This window comes from Podarcis pityusensis (assembly GCF_964106645.2).
Source record: "Podarcis pityusensis genome assembly, chromosome: 5".
NCBI classification, from domain to species: Eukaryota; Metazoa; Chordata; class Lepidosauria; order Squamata; family Lacertidae; genus Podarcis; species Podarcis pityusensis.
Genome location: NC_138032.1, coordinates 67,364,487 through 67,380,431, shown reverse-complemented (window position 1 = coordinate 67,380,431; position 15,945 = coordinate 67,364,487). Strand labels below are relative to the sequence as shown.

Here is a 15,945-nt window from a genome sequence, read left to right as displayed (position 1 = left end):
CAGGCCATCCCTGATCTAAAGGCTGCACCAGGTAAACCAGAAGTAATGGGATTTCAAACAATAAATATGATATATGATTAACACTCTATAATCCAGACCTACTGTGAGCCCCAAACTCAGCACAACTCATTAGACATATATTGAAGACCACAAGGAGTTTGATATGCCTCCTAGTCTTGCTCTCTACTGCAGACATAGAAAAGGGAACAGTCTATTACTTGACAAACTGAGTGGTAACTATGCTTGGCTTGCCCAAAATAAAATAAAATGATCTTGGTAGAATCAGCACAGCTGTGTTGGACTCCTAGAGCAGGCAGTCAAACCCAATTTGTTTGCATGATGTATAACCCATGATGTGCAATGTTTGCTGCTTGTTTCTGGGAGGTTTCTGCGGAAATCTTTAATGCAACACCTTTTGCTATTTGAACATAGGATTACATTAAAACTTGTTCAACTTCAGTAATAACCTGGAAAAGACCCAGTTTCTTCCTTAGAAATAGAACCAGTGTTAACTGCAGTAGATATTTGTCTTGGTGTTCTAGGAATGGGTTTACAGGATAGAGATAGATATGGATAATGTGTTCATATCAGCTTACCTATATGCACATTGATGCAGCCTAGAAATAAATAAAACTAGGCACTTATCCACAGCAGTGCTCTACGTCTTCAATAAATTTATCTTATTTTGTGGGTATGTGTGTTTTAAGGTTCCTTTAGCAGTTAAGGGATAAAAAAGAATCTGCTGGCAGTTCAGCCTAGTCGATTTCAGCACTCTACCATCTTGTTAGGGGAAATGGCTATAAATTAGAAGCTGGAGTGGGCATGCATTTTTCCCAAACCAGCAGGCTGTCCTGCCCTCACCAATTATGATGTAAAATGAAGCCTCACACGTTTTCATGCTTCCTCCCTCTCCCCATCCATGCGATTCACAAAAGAGACAATCTTCCTGAATTATATAATGCTATTGTGAGATGAATATTTGTGAACTCCTCGTTTCTTTAGGCAAAAGAACTTATTTAGATTCAGAATGTATCTTTTTTAGTCTGCTGTGTGCTAGTAAGTGGGCAGATATATTCAGTTGATTTAGCCAGCTGACAACGTAGTCCATACAATTTGCTTTTCTGCAGAAGCAGCTATGATTTGAATGTGCACACCGTAGGCGGAGTGCCTACTGAGTAAGCCAAGAGGTTTTCTTCCCTCTGGCCAAGCCTGCAGCCTCTTTCTGCTGCCAATCACTTTCTTCATTTCTTTACACTTTCTTCAGATTTTGGGGCTCCAGGGCATACACCATATTCTTGGGTGCATCTGATCTGGTGAAGCCCTGAAGCAACTAAGTTTTGAAGTTAACAGCCAAACACCTGGTCCTTTCTTTTATTAACTTACTTTCAAAAGGTGGTTTTTAAAAGACAGGTTTATAAGGATTCCAGTGTTCATTTTCAATTCAGGAGCGAATTTGTGCATTTTTGTTTGATTTCAACAGATTGAGCTCTTTATTCAGAGAGAGAGAGCGCAAACATCTTCACTGTGTTTAAAGAAGCATTTGGGCAGGATTAAATGAAGTGGAATTAAGTGATCATACAAGAAGGAAATCTTCAGTCAATATGTAATGTTTTGCTTTAAAGAGTGTAATATAATAGGACGGGCCCTCTTACAAATTTGGTAACTGGTTAAATAATAGGAAGGTGAAAACAGGTGTAAATTGGTGTTTTTCACAAAACAGGAAAATAAGAAGCGGGGTCCCCCAATGATGCTATTGGGACCTGCACTATTTAATTTTCATAAACGTTCTGGAGTCAAGGAAGAGCAGTAAGAGAGCCAATTTATGGATTACACCAAATTGTTTTGGGTGGTGCCCAAGCTGCAAAGGAGTTCTGAAAGGAGTGTCAGATTGGGATAATGGGCAAAAGCAGCTAATGAGATTCTGTATAAGCAATGACAGTGATCCACCAGCCCCTAAATGCCAACTTCACTTCTCCACTTGTGGAATCTGAACTGACTGTGACTAAAGCCTTAGGAATGCTTAGCTCACATGTTTCGCAATGATGTGTTCAATGGGGAGTGGAACTGTTCTCTTTACCCCACCACTGACGTCTCATCAGCTTTCTTCAACAACTGTGGGTTGCATGAAGCTGCTTGTAAAGGAATTGCAGTGCATGGGACCCTGGCCCCATTGAAGAGTTTTGTGTGACCAGGTGTCCTGATCGCATGAGACCCTTACGTGTGAGCAAGGGTTCCTTCACAGACGCTTACTTGCGACATGTGTTTGCTTAAGGAAGCTGGTGTGTTGTTGGGGCAGGGCTCAAAAGACTAAAAACAGGCGCAGAGGAAGCTGCCTTGTACTTATTTGAACCATTGGTCCATCTAACTCACTATAATCTACACCAGGGTTTTCCAAACTTGGGTCTCCAGCTGCTTTTGGACTACCATTCCCATCATTCCTGACCATGCGTCCTGCTAGCTTAGGGATGATGGAAGTTGTAGTACAAAATAGCTGGAGACCAAAGTTTGGGAAACCCTGATCTACACCATGGTAAGCCAATGTGATGCCCTCAAGTTGTTATGGAACTGTAACTCTCAGGACCCCCAGCCATTGTGGCCAGTAGGTAAAGTCCAATAACACATGGACAACCCCAGGTTCTCTTTCCCCAACTTAGGCTTCAGTTCTGATACCAGTTACTTGGAGGTGAGTCCTGCTGAACTCAATAGGACTTAACTTCTGAGTAGATTTGATTAGGGTTGCACTTCTATTTTATATGAAACAGAAATCTCCACATATCCAGGTGCTTTGTAGAAGTAACTATGCATTTATTTTTCTCCCTTCTTTACAGCCACCAATGTCCATTCAGTCTATTGTGGTTCAAGTCCAGTGCATTAACCGAAAAGTAGGAACTGTCATCTATCACGAAGTTCGGATTGTAGTGAGGGACAGAAATGATAACTCTCCCCAGTTTCAGCAGCAGCAGTACTATGTAGCAGTCAATGAGGTCAGTTTTAGTATTGGTATTGTTACCATTTTTTCCCCTAACTACTCATGTACTTTTTGATATCGTCTCATCAATGCTAGCTACAGTACTAAAACACTTAATGTTAATTTGCTTTTGGGTTTTCCAGTTGATTTTGACCCTTTTGTGTGTTTATATTAAGAATTTGCCTTGAACTGAATCACTTGAGAGAAAATCATACTTGTATTAATTAAACAAGCCCAACCCATTCAGGGTGGTATTACAAACAAGGGCTGGGTGCATATGAGTAAGCAAAGGAGACACAAACTATTTTAGCATACTGCCATAAGAAGTTCACACACACATTCCGAACATTCTTTCATAACAGAAATGGTATAATACTATGAAAAGGAATGACTAAGCACAACCTTAATTTTCAGTTTTAAAGAGTTATCTCTTGACAATATTCCTCACCCCTGGTGTTCTTTATTCCTCACTTCAATGGCAATTTTAGCACAATGATCTACTTTCTGGCAATTCCAATATTTGCATTTTCCATTCATTTAGTTTTATTCTGTATCAACCAGTTCCAAGTTAGGACCTTATTGCTGGATTAGTTTGCAGACAAGAAACAAAGGCAGACAATGATCTTTGGGTCTAATTTTAGTCATAGCCTTTTAAGTTAATAAGCTTTTATTGACTTAAAATTAGCTTTTTGCTCTGTATGTTTCCCGATTGTCTTTGGAGTAAACTAGAGCAGTACCATCCTGATAGAAAACCATTGCTTTTGATCTGTGTCCTGTATGCTGAACTTGTAATAATTATGGTCATCTTTCTGTGGAGATTGTGACTTCTCATACAGTTAGGCAAGGATGTGTCCTTGCCTTCATTATTTTGAATTTGTAAATGGTAAATTTCTCCTCATTTTTGGAAATAATATCTTCTCATCCTCCTAAGATATCTATTGCATGCAGATGATGCAGTTTTAATTTTGAAGACATAGTTGGGTAATAAATGTTTCCTTTTGGGGTTTAATTATTTTTTAATTGAAATTCTTAACCATTAACCATCCAAAATCCAGAATTATAATATTTTCTAATAATATATTTCTTTGGGTCCCTCATAGTCATATGTCCAATCAAGTTGGTTTACAGAAATACCTTGAGCATTTGGTGTCTTGAATCTGCCAACTTGAGAACTCAGAGAAAAACTGAAGGGGCCAAGGTGAAGCAGGATGTGAATACAGTTACTCAATTTTTCTCAACAAAGGGTGGAAAATTGTTGCACCCTTGTGGACTCTACTTCATTGGAGGTTTTTAAGCAGAGATTGGATGGCCACCTGTCGTGGATGCTTTAGTTGAGATTCCATACTGTAATTTCCCCATTTTATTTTTGCCACTTGAAAACAACAAATCCAACTGTGACCCATCAAAATAAGCATTTCCATATACTTAACCTGTTCAGTCTCTTGAACTGTTGAATGTGTGTACACTGGGCTTATGGGTAAAGTTCATTCTGTTTAAAAGACTTTGGGACCAATCTAATAAAGGCTCCAAAGAGCAATGCCCCACCCTGCTCCAATTTATACCACCCCATAGGTAGAATCAAGCTGGAATTCAAAGGGACTTTGTCTTGGATCTCAATCAGCTTGCAATAAATCCAACTCTAAAATTATTTTCTATCACTAGCTAGAATTGGAACCCACCAGTCCAAAATAATTTTATATAGATGTCAGGTGACATGAAATCCTCACCTGATGCTTTCTTGCTGCTCTTCTCCAGATCTTCCTGGAATACCATTTAGCCATGTCAGATAGGTCAACAATGATGGCAATTCTCGAAAATATGATCCAGTACAACAGAATAGTTCAATACTTTAGACCAATTTTATGCCAAATGTATTGATTTCCTCCTTTAATAAGTTTCCAAAAATGAGCTGAATCTTCCCCTCCAGGTGCTCTATTAATTTCCTCCTGCACCTGTCTGATATATATCACTCCCTTTCTATATAGATTTATTTTCATTCCTACGTTGCTGAGCCCAAATCCAAAACAATTCAGAACATTTTTTAGCACTGCTTGATTTTAAGAACTGTTATTTCAAAGCATTTAATGTTCATTATTCTGTACATAGGTTTATTGCCTTTTAAGTGGCACAAATTATTGTAAACACCATTATTGTTGTTCCAAATTTCTTCTTAATGTAAGAGTTTATTGGCTCTTTTTGCGTCTTGAAGCTTTATAATTATTTGCTATTGTTTTGAGTTGAAATATTTTTGAGCTGTTTAGAGCACTGGGGTGGGTAGGTTTAAAATTCAAGCAACTGCACAGACATTTCCCCCTATAATTGATTTTGTTAAGTGCATATAAGTTCGATATAATTATAGAATACATTTGTTGTGGTTTATTTACAGCAATTGTAATCCACAGTCCTCAGACTTTTGCATTTAGCAATGCTTTAAATTAATATCAGGCATGATCAGTTCTCAGCTTTGTGTGTGTGTGTGTGTGTGTGTGTGCGTGTGTGCGTGCGTGCGTGCGTATTTTGCCCTGGTGACTTTCTTTAGTGTGAGAAAGGTTGCATCCACAGGAAGAATGTGCATGCTTTAATTTTTAATTTTTATAAAGGACCACCTTATACTGGGCTGTGTGGGTATGGACTGAGTGGAAGCATCCGTCCCGCTACTCAATTCTGCCAGCTTAGCCAACCTCTTGCAGGCTGCCACCAATGGAGTGAAACAAGACAGAGCTTCACCTCCATCAACACAGAGCTTCCCTTTTCACCCTCTTAATGGCAGACAGAAGGTCATTCAGTGGTATCCCCCATTGCAGAGCCCAGTGGAAATTCCCCCAAACAGGGTGTTCTGCAGACAGAGTGGGGCTGAGCTGACCCAGGATCTGCTAGATCACAAGCTGCTTGCAGAGCTGGCACTACTATTTGTATGGACTGTGGAGGCTTTTCAGGGTAACAGCTGGATTTTTGCACTGTTAAGTGATGCGATAGAACCCAGTTCTTTCTGAAGGATAAAGTGCGAGACTGGTTACATTACGCTCAGATTAAAGAAGTTTTTAAAAATGATAAGAAACTAGGGTTCCAGGTGGAGAAATCGAAATTAGAAACAGAACTGTTAGAACCAAAGTCCAAGGTACTTTCAAGGATGTATAACTTGCTGTTAAAATGGAATACACAAGATGAAATGGTTAAATCGGCTATGATAAGGTGGGCGCAGGACATTGGGTATAATATCATGTTTGAGGACTGGGAAAGGTTGTGGAGTACTGGGTTGAATTTTACTGCATGCAATGCTTTGAAAGAAAATGTAATGAAAATGATATATAGATGGTATATGACCCCAGTCAAACTTGCAAAAATATACCACCTGCATGATAATAAGTGTTGGAAATGTAAAGAGAGTGAAGGAACATTCTTCCACCTCTGGTGGACCTGCCCTAAAGTGAAGGCGTTCTGGGAAATGATTTATAATGAACTGAAAAAGGTATTTAAGTATACCTTCACAAAGAAACCAGAGGCCTTTCTTTTGGGTATTGTCGGCCAAGGGGTGGTAAAGAAGGATTGGACATTTTTTATGTACGCAACAACTGCAGCAAGGATACTTCTTGCAAAGCACTGGAAAGCTCAAGATCTACCCACACTGGAAGAATGGCAGATGCAACTGATAGACTATATGGAACTGGCCGAGATGACCGGCAGAATCCGTGACCTGGGAGAGGAGAGGATGGAGGAGGACTGGAAGAAATTCAAGATTTATCTACAAAAATACTGTAATTTGAGTGAATGTTAAGCAGGATGCTAGATCATAAATAATTGAGCACCACTAAATTAGATGATTCAAGATGATAAGTGAGATTGAGAAAATATAATTTTTTTCGAGAATTACAAGATTATAAATAAATAGATGGGACATAAGAATGCAAACAAGATGATAAATTGCTGGCAAAAAGTTATAACGATGAAAGTGGGAGCGGGAGATGTGAGGGAGTCCAAAGAAGATGTGAAACTATGTTAAGACATATGCTACATTGTTTATTATATGTATTCTGTATCTTAAAACCTAATAAACATTTATTAAAAAAAAAAGATAGAACCCAGTTCTTTCACATAAGACAATGCTCATGCCTTTGTATTCCTCCTTCAATTGGCCAAATGGTGATTAGCTTCCTCTGTTGACTTCTCCTCTGCAGGCATCTGTGGCTTGTGGCTGGTTCAGTATAAATCTTTCATAAGTTCTGTTACTTGATCAGGCGCGGCTATTAAGAGTGTCTTTGAGTTGCTGTTGAAAAGTCACACGAAATGGCAAGCAGCCTTGTGATAAATCAGTAGCATAATTAATTGTGTGGTTTAATTAGCTGAAATTAAGGATTGTAAAAACTAGCTTATGGTCTGCAGCAGTAAAAACTTTCAAACTGTCTCCTTCTGCTTGCTTGCTTGCTTGCTTTGCACACCCACCCATCCCTCTTTTGGTATAGCCGTCTGTTGAAAGAAAAGATCTCTCAATAACATGCTCCATAGATCTGAGGAACACTTTATAGCCTTGGAGGAAATTAGGACAAGAAAATAAATTGGTGATTTCAGTAAATGACCCCTTTCCTTGCTTATCAAGGTGCAGTTCTTACAAACTTTGGAGGTTTCAAATGTTACTGAATTTCACAACTAACCCAAATCCTCGGAGGAGCTGCTGTTTGACTTCTACAGGGGTAGCTGCTGAGCTTAGGAATTCAGAGCTCTAGTGTTTTGGATAGGTTTAATTATAAGGCAGAGATGTGAAACTTGTGGTCTTCCATGTGTTGTTGGGCTCCATCTTTCACCATTCCTAACCACTGACCATTACACGAGTTGAATTCAATTTGCACAACAATGCTGTCCTGCCACCTCTTCTCCACTGCAGCCCCCTGTGCCTTCAGTAAGCCTCTTGTGTTCACCGGGGACCTGCAGGAAAGGACTGGGACATGGCATGCTGAGAGGCTGCAGTGAGGGGAGGGGAGAGATCAGACGCAGCCAGTTTCTGCAAATCAGAGCTACACTAGCGCAAGCTGTCTCTGCCTCATTTTTACTTATTTCTTCATCCCTCAGGCTTTCTGTGAGTGCAGAAGTCTACAGTGGGGAGGAAAGAGCCAGACAACCGATTTTGCCTCTAGCCTCACCCACTATTAGCATGTAGCCTCTGGAAGGTTATCCAGAAGAGGATGCAGTCCTTGGGCTGAAGAAAGTTCCCCACTCCACAGCAATGATGCCATTGGCATGAACTGCTCAACAATATAGCCTTTCCCTGTCTGATCATTGACATTCCCAATGAGCAGTGTTGGAGAATATAATTTTAACAAAAAGCCTGTGATAACCACGATACCTGAAATTATATCAGGCTACATACATACTGAATATGAGCAAAGGTGTCTCTTCTTTTCTCATACCTCCAACCCATGGTTGCAGCTTTATATATTAACTGGCATATTGCCATATGCCTATTATATTACAGTATATGTTGTGTATTTCACATTGTTTTAACCTACACAGATCAATTGTATTTCCAATGTTATTATTAAACTCTTTCCTGTTCCTGTTTTGCTGAATTCCTTCTGCTATTGCTTAGAAGATCTATTAGAAGATCTTTATTTAAGACAACGAAACCTTCTGTTTTCCAGACTCTATTTTTTCCTCACATGGTGTGAGATTTCTTACTTCTGCTCCTCTTACAAGAGTTTGAGTATTTGCAAATACTGAAAAAAGGCAAGTGAAGACTAGAATTTTTATTTATTTGCTTTCTTTTTTTAGTATATGAAATTATAACCCCTTGAGAGATGAAGTATTAAAATTCCATATAGAATATTCTCTCCTATTTGTTTTGCTCTTTGAAATTCTGTGCTATTGCGCAGTGGAGCTGAGAGGGATATTTGCATGTGCTTTAGGATTTGATGATACATGCTGAAACTAAGTAGCTCTGGCCAGTGCCTGGATAAGTGACAGCCTGGTAGCAACAAGTATCCTGCCTTGGGTTCCATGATGGTAGAAAGGTGGGATATAAAAGTATAAAAACCCTAGGGCTACCACATCTGCTCTTCCTGCTCGCCAACCCTGTCATACACCCATCTTCCCCAACACCTGACCAACTGCTCCTCCCTTTACACCTCACTAACTCCCTTGCCTACCCCATCACATCTCAGCTCAACCACTCCCCTAATGGCTCACCTCAACCCACTCCCCTCATAGCTCTCCTCAACTCCTTTCAAAGGAGGGGAAGGTGCTTCAGAAAGTTTCTAAAGTGCTTCCTCCCACCTTTAAACCTCACTGCACCTGTATGTAATGGAAGGAGAGATGCTTCACCACTCTCCCCCTCTTTTCAGCTGTTCGTCTGGGATGTGTGCCACCCTGTTGTCATGCTTCAGGTCATGTGGCCTCCTACTGGTAGCCATGTGAACTACAGTAGGATAACAACCTTACATTTCAATGTACATAGGAAGAAATGCTGGTTTCATTTTGCTGCACTTTCTCTTGCTCTTGTTTTCTAAGCCATATCCATTGTGTTGGTGAATAATCAGTCCCTGTTTGCTTCCCCACCCATGGTGGGGTACTTCTGAATGGTTGAAACTACAGCAACCTAATACTGTTGTTGCCTGGTAAAAGTTAATAATATTAGAGACTGATAATCTATCTCTACATTTGTCTTATTGTATTGCTTATGACTTTACTCTTTACAATATGGGCATTTCTTGTGAGCTTTATAATTCCATATAAACTTGATAATTTGTGACTGGGTTTTGTTTAGCAACTGCCATACCAGGTAGTGTAAGGAAAATAAATGGTATTATATGCAGTACCTTCATATTATCATTGCAGCCGTTCCCAGACATGGTGTGTGTGTGTGTGTGTGTGTGTGTGTGTGTGTGTGTAATAGAATCAAAATGCATATCACTTACACTAGCAACTGAGATTAAACTAAACTGCAAACTTTCTGGGGACACAGAACAGTCACACCCAGTCTGAATGGGAAAGAGTTGAAGGAAAGCAATGGAAATGATAAATAGTTCAGAAGCATGCCACATGAGGAAAAGTCAAAGGCACTTGGTTTGTTTAGCTAAGAGAAAAGAAGATTAAGGTGAGAGTGGATAGCAATAGCTTACATTGATATGCTTTAAATAGTCCATTGGTTCATTGGTTCTTTTGTAGTTGCAAGAATTTTATTATGATGAGGTAGCTCTGAAGGTCAATGAATCCATTACTAGCCTGTACAGTCATAAATCTTAGTATGCCTCAATGCCAGCCTTAACAGACCATGGTGTGTTTTGGGATAATAACTACTGGGAGAAATTACTGCAAAATTTACTGATATTCCATTTTGAGAGAAACCATTTTGTTGATGTAGTATTTAGCTCTTATTCTAAGGGCAAGATTGCAGTCTTGTTTAAGAATATTCAGATCCAGTTATTCTGTTAATTACAAGAGTTTAATGTGTTGGGTGTTTTGCCTTGATTTGAGGATAGTAAGAAGATAGTAGCTGTCCTTTAGTTGTTTTTTTGGGATAACATTTCCCCCCCTATTTTTGGAAGATAATTCTTAGGTATAGTTTGACCCCTTTGTTGGAAGTATAGTCCGTAGTAAGATGTGAACATGGAAATTATAGTTCAAAGTGAGTTTCTTCTACTTCCAGTGTAATTATTCTCCCCACACCACCTTGGTGTTTAAATCACTAATCTCAGTTGGTATGTACGGCATCAGAAGCATATTGGTGTGTGATAATTACCTGTAAATTGTATTTTGCTTTGCTATGAAGGTCCTCAGTAACATATTGTTATTATTAATATTATTATTAATATTATTGCCTTAATAAGGCTTAATAGGCCATGAAAGTAATGAATGCATCTCATGGAAATTAGATTAATTTAATACATAAATTACTGAAGTGGATTTCTAAAGCTTAAGTGTTCCATATGTAGATAAGGTTCTCTTTTATTTACAATGCTTCCACTTTTCCCAGGGATGTAAGAATGTCTTGTTGTTAATTGGCAGCAATAAACTTTTGTAGTTTGTCTTCTAAAAAGAGCCACTTAGACAGTTTGCAGTAGTTTCTCTGGCTGTCCTCCCCCTTTTATTGGGAACCTTCAGCTGACATAGATGAGCAACAATGTAGATGCTTTTTATTGCAGGGTGTCATATTAAAAAGATGTCATGATAAAAAGATACCTGAAACTTACATACAGATTATTCTTCTTGCAAAGCTATACAAGCAACTTTCCTCTTACGACATCCTGAGATCTGGCAAGTGGATACAATCTGATGCTTAAATGATGAAGAATTGGTGACATGCTAAAGGAATGTTAGACTGTTTTATAGGGATGAAGGACTTCAATGTTCCAGTGAAATAATCAAAATAATATGAGGAAGTGGCTCAAGACATGATGAAATCCAGGATGTATCAGAAGCAGACAGAACAATTTACAATGGAGAAACCACTTCCAGTCAGTGTAGACATTACTTGAGCTAGACCAATGGTCTTATGTAGTCTAAGGCAGCATTTTCTGTTCCTATGTTCACTATATTAAGGCAAAGATATATTGGTTACAGTGAATATTGCAATCAGTAAGCATAATTAAACCACATCATATTGTTATAAATGAATACAGTGGTACCTCGGTTTAAGAACAGTCCGGTTTAAGAACAATTCGGTTTACAAACTTCGCAAAACCGGAAATAGTGTCCTGGTTTGAGAACTTTACCTCAGTCTAAGAACAGAATCTGAACGGTGGAAGTGCACTGGCGACGGGAAGCCTCATTAGGGAAAGCGTGCCTTGGTTTAAGAACGGTTTTGGTTTAAGAACAGACTTCTGGAATAGATTAAGTTTGTAAACCGAGATACCACTGTACAATATATAATACAATATTCCCCGTAAGGCGAGTTCTCCACTTCACCACTTGGTTCCTCTGTGGGTTCCAGTAAATTTGGATTACAGCTTTTCCAACAAAAAGTTCCAGGTTCAATCCCAGGAATCTCCAGGCATGTCTGAGAGTGATTCCTGTCTAAAACACTGGAGAAACCCTGGTTGTCAGTCAGTGCAGACAGTACTGAACTAGATAAACAGACTGACTCTGTATAAGACATCACCATGGGTTTCTATTTTAAATGTGTACTTCCAAAATTTTCCAAGGTGTTCTAAATTTAATATATCTCAGATATAATGATGGAAAGTCCCTGAGGTCTCTGAAGTGACAGATATTCTTCATATCTTATTGAGCACAATTAAAACAAATGCACCCAGTATTAAACACTTAGGCATCTGATGCAATGACATGGTGGAAGGTATCTCATTTTACTGTGCCCAGTTGGTTGACGTTCCATTCCCTCTCTTTGTAGATAATAGGAAAGTTTTTTATTGTTTCGAATACTGGAATCTGTCCCTCGATGTGTTCATTTGGCTGGCAAGTTTGGTTTGACCTTTTAAAATATTTGACTGAGTTGCAAACCATTAATTCATATTCACATTTCTTATTTTGCTCCCAGTGATGAGTAGAGAGGGGGACTCTAGGTTCTTCACACACACGCACACAGAGGTGGAATTTGTTTTGTTATTTTGTTTTTACATAGCCTTGCTTAATATTCTTTACCCTGAGAAAGGGGCAATAGTTCACAAGGTATTTCGCAGTATACTGTCAGAAGGAAATTGGCAGGAAGGCAATTTGGTGTGACAAAGGATGTCATAAGAACATTCCGTATATCTATAGCAGTATGTCAGTTATGTCATCTCAGAACTGAGTACCTAATCATGGAATTTGTTTATTATAGTGTACAGTAAGGCATGAAATAATTGATGCCACACAGCTACATGTTGCTTTAAAAATATTGGATGTTATACAATAGTCCCAGATGTGAATTACTGGCAGAACTAGTCTAATTTAGCTTCTAGTATATAGTGGATGTTAGAAGAGAGAGCCAGCATGGTGTAGTGGTTAAGAGCAGTGGACTCGTAATCTGGCGAACCGGGTTCGCTTCCCCACTCCTCCGCATGCAGCTGCTGGGTGACCTTGGGCTAGTCACACTTCTCTGAAGTCTCTTAGCCTCACTCATCTCACAGAGTGTTTGTTGTGGGGGAGGAAGGGAAAGGAGATTGTTAGCCGCTTTGAGACTCCTTAAGGGGAGTGAAAAGCTGGATATCAAATCCAAACAACAACAACAACAACAACAACAACAACAACTTCTTCTTCTTCTTCTTCTTCTTCTTCTTCTTCTTCTCATAACCACCTACAGCTTAATCAGTTTGCTCTTCTATTCCCATGCTGCACCACTGCTCAGAAGTAAATTTTCTTTTCAATGGGACTTTCTTCCACATAGGTGTTCCAAGGATTGCCTCCCAAAGTGCTGAACTGTGTTTTTAAGTTGCTTTAACCATCTTAGCTGTCCTTCATTTTCTCTGCACTGAACTTAAGGGTTCACAATTCTAATGAACTGTGTAGAAGTCTTGATTCTGCATCTGCATACAGACAGTGCACAAGCTTGGGTGCATTGGTATAATGAGGATTCTACATGCCTTATGTTGTAGTTGGATGTGGTCTCCCAGCCCATGCATTAGTCTTCTGCACACTTGACAGGGAAGACTCGGCTACAGAAACCTGTTTCTGCAGACAGATTGTATTTGCTAAATCAGGATGGTAGTGTTGGCATTTTTTAAAAAGATCAGTACGTAATGCAGCTTTGAGTATGAATATAATTTATCCCCACCTTGCCACCGAAATAACTCAAGGCAGTAAAAACACATACCGTATTTTTCGCTCTATAACACGCAGATTTTTTCTCCTGAAAAGGAAGGGGAAATGTCTGTGCGTGTTATGGAGCGAATGTGTGGTCCCTGGAGCCGAAAAATCAGACAAAAATCAAATCGGGCTTCACGATTGCTGAAACGGAACAAAGAGCAGGGAAAGCCCCTCCCCTCCAGGCAAGCAGAGGGGAAAAGAGGAAGCAGCTGCTTTCCTGCATTCTGCCTCAGGGTCTTACTGCCCACCCGCTCTGTTTCGTTGCTGTGTTTGCTGAAACGGAACAAAGAGCAGGGAAAGCCCCTCCCCTCCAGGCAAGCAGAGGGGAAAAGAGGAAGTGGTTGCTTTCCTGCATTCTGCCTCAGGGTCTTACTGCCCACCCGCTCTGTTTCGTTGCTGTGTTTGCTGAAACGGAACAAAGAGCAGGGAAAGCCCCTCCCCTCCAGGCAAGCAGAGGGGAAAAGAGGAAGTGGTTGCTTTCCTGCATTCTGCCTCAGGGTCTTACTGCCCACCCGCTCTGTTTCGTTGCTGTGTTTGCTGAAACGGAACAAAGAGCAGGGAAAGCCCCTCCCCTCCAGGCAAGCAGAGGGGAAAGCAGAGTGTCTGCTTTCCTCTCTGTGCTTCGGAGAGAACAATGTTTGTGAAGGGAAGAGAGATTACAGGTTCAGCTTAAAATTCTGATTTGACTTCCTGCTTTTTGTTTTTGGGGACACACAGCATTCAAATATGCTTTCTTCAATTTAAAAGGATGAAATCCTTAAACAGTGTTTTGCCTGTAAATTCATGCGATCTGGAAGATTACAGTGTCTGTACCTCTTAAGGGATGGCAAAGCTTAGGTTTCGCTGCTAAATAGTTCTTAATGCAGTTAAAATGCTTTCTTCTGTCAAGGCAATTAAAAAAAAAAAATATCAGGCAGCCGGAAAACATGCAGATGGGGGAGAGAGAGAGAGAGAGAGAGAGAGCGCTGGCTGGCTTGTGTGGGTGGGTGGGGGGGAACTTTTGCCTTCCTTTCCTCACGTTATAGCCCTCTCCTGCATTCTTAGCCTTCTGTGTTTTTCCTTCCCTCCCCACTTAAAATGTGGTTACAAAGCATGGATCCACATGGATCCTCAGGATCTTTGCATTGGGTCACCCCAAATTCACCATCAGAGCACACAGCATGTCCATGGCTACAGCCTGCCCCCCCAAAATCACGCACCCACTGTTGCCTGGGGCTGCAATGGTGCAAAAACGTGGTTACAAAGCATGGATCCACATGGATCCTCAGGATCTTTGCATTGGGTCAGCCAAAATTCACCATCAGAGCACATAGCATGTCCATGGCTACAGCCTGCCCCCCCAAAATCACGCACCCACTGTTGCCTGGGGCTGCAATGGTGCAAAAACGTGGTTACAAAGCATGGATCCACAGGGATTCTCAGGATTTTTGCATTGGGTCACCCCAAATTCACCATCAGATCACATGTCTGTGGCCACAGCATGAAGCACAAAAATGATACGTCCACTGTTTCATTCAGAATATTTTTTCCCTTGTTTTCCTCCTCTAAAAACGATGTGCGTGTTATGGTCAGGTGCGTGTTATAGAGCGAAAAATACGGTAAATAAAAATAATTAAAGCTCCAGGAAGTTAAGACAAAACACTAAAGAGGCAAAATGGCAGCTAGTTAAAACATCAGAGTAGTATAAAATTACATGAGGGCCTGCCTAAACAAAGCTGTCTTAACCAACTAATAACATCTAAAAAATGAAGGTTCCAGATGAAGCCTCAGTGGTCAGTGGTGGCCCAAAAAGGCCCTCTAACACTTTGCAGCCACTCTTGCTTCATCCCATTTTGTCACACAGAGAAGGGCCTCTTCGCTGGGTCTTAGGAAGCAGGTATTCCTTAAGATTTCCAGGATTTGGACTGTGCCGGGCTTTATGGGTGGTGATCAGCCCTTTGAATCAGTCTCAGAAATGTTTTACTAAACAAGAGCACCTGTTCTGAAATGTAAGCAATATGCTTTCACCAGCAAATGTGATGGTCCCGTGAGCAACTTTGCTGTCACGTTTTTTTGTTTTTTTTTAAAGCAATTTATTAGGTTTTACAATAAAAATAAACATAATAAGCAATATAACATTGATCTTAACATATTTTCACATTTTCTTTGGACTTCCTCACATCTCCCGCTCCCACCTTCATCGTTGTAACATTTGGTCAGCAATTTATCATCTTATTTAAATTCTTATATCCCTTCTATATTTCATA

The 15,945-nt window shown here is 40.1% G+C and overlaps 1 protein-coding gene across 18 annotated transcripts in view; it reads left to right on the top strand.

The window, feature by feature from the left end:
- The window catches only part of PCDH15 (protocadherin related 15), a 648,544-nt gene that overhangs the window by 399,979 nt on the left and 232,620 nt on the right, over positions 1–15,945 (top strand). For all 18 annotated transcript variants that reach the window (XM_081004527.1, XM_081004539.1, XM_081004528.1 and 15 more), the window contains one exon: positions 2,829–2,984. In XM_081004527.1, coding sequence (XP_080860653.1) covers positions 2,829–2,984 — 156 coding nt within the window. The remainder of the gene's footprint in view (positions 1–2,828; positions 2,985–15,945) is intronic.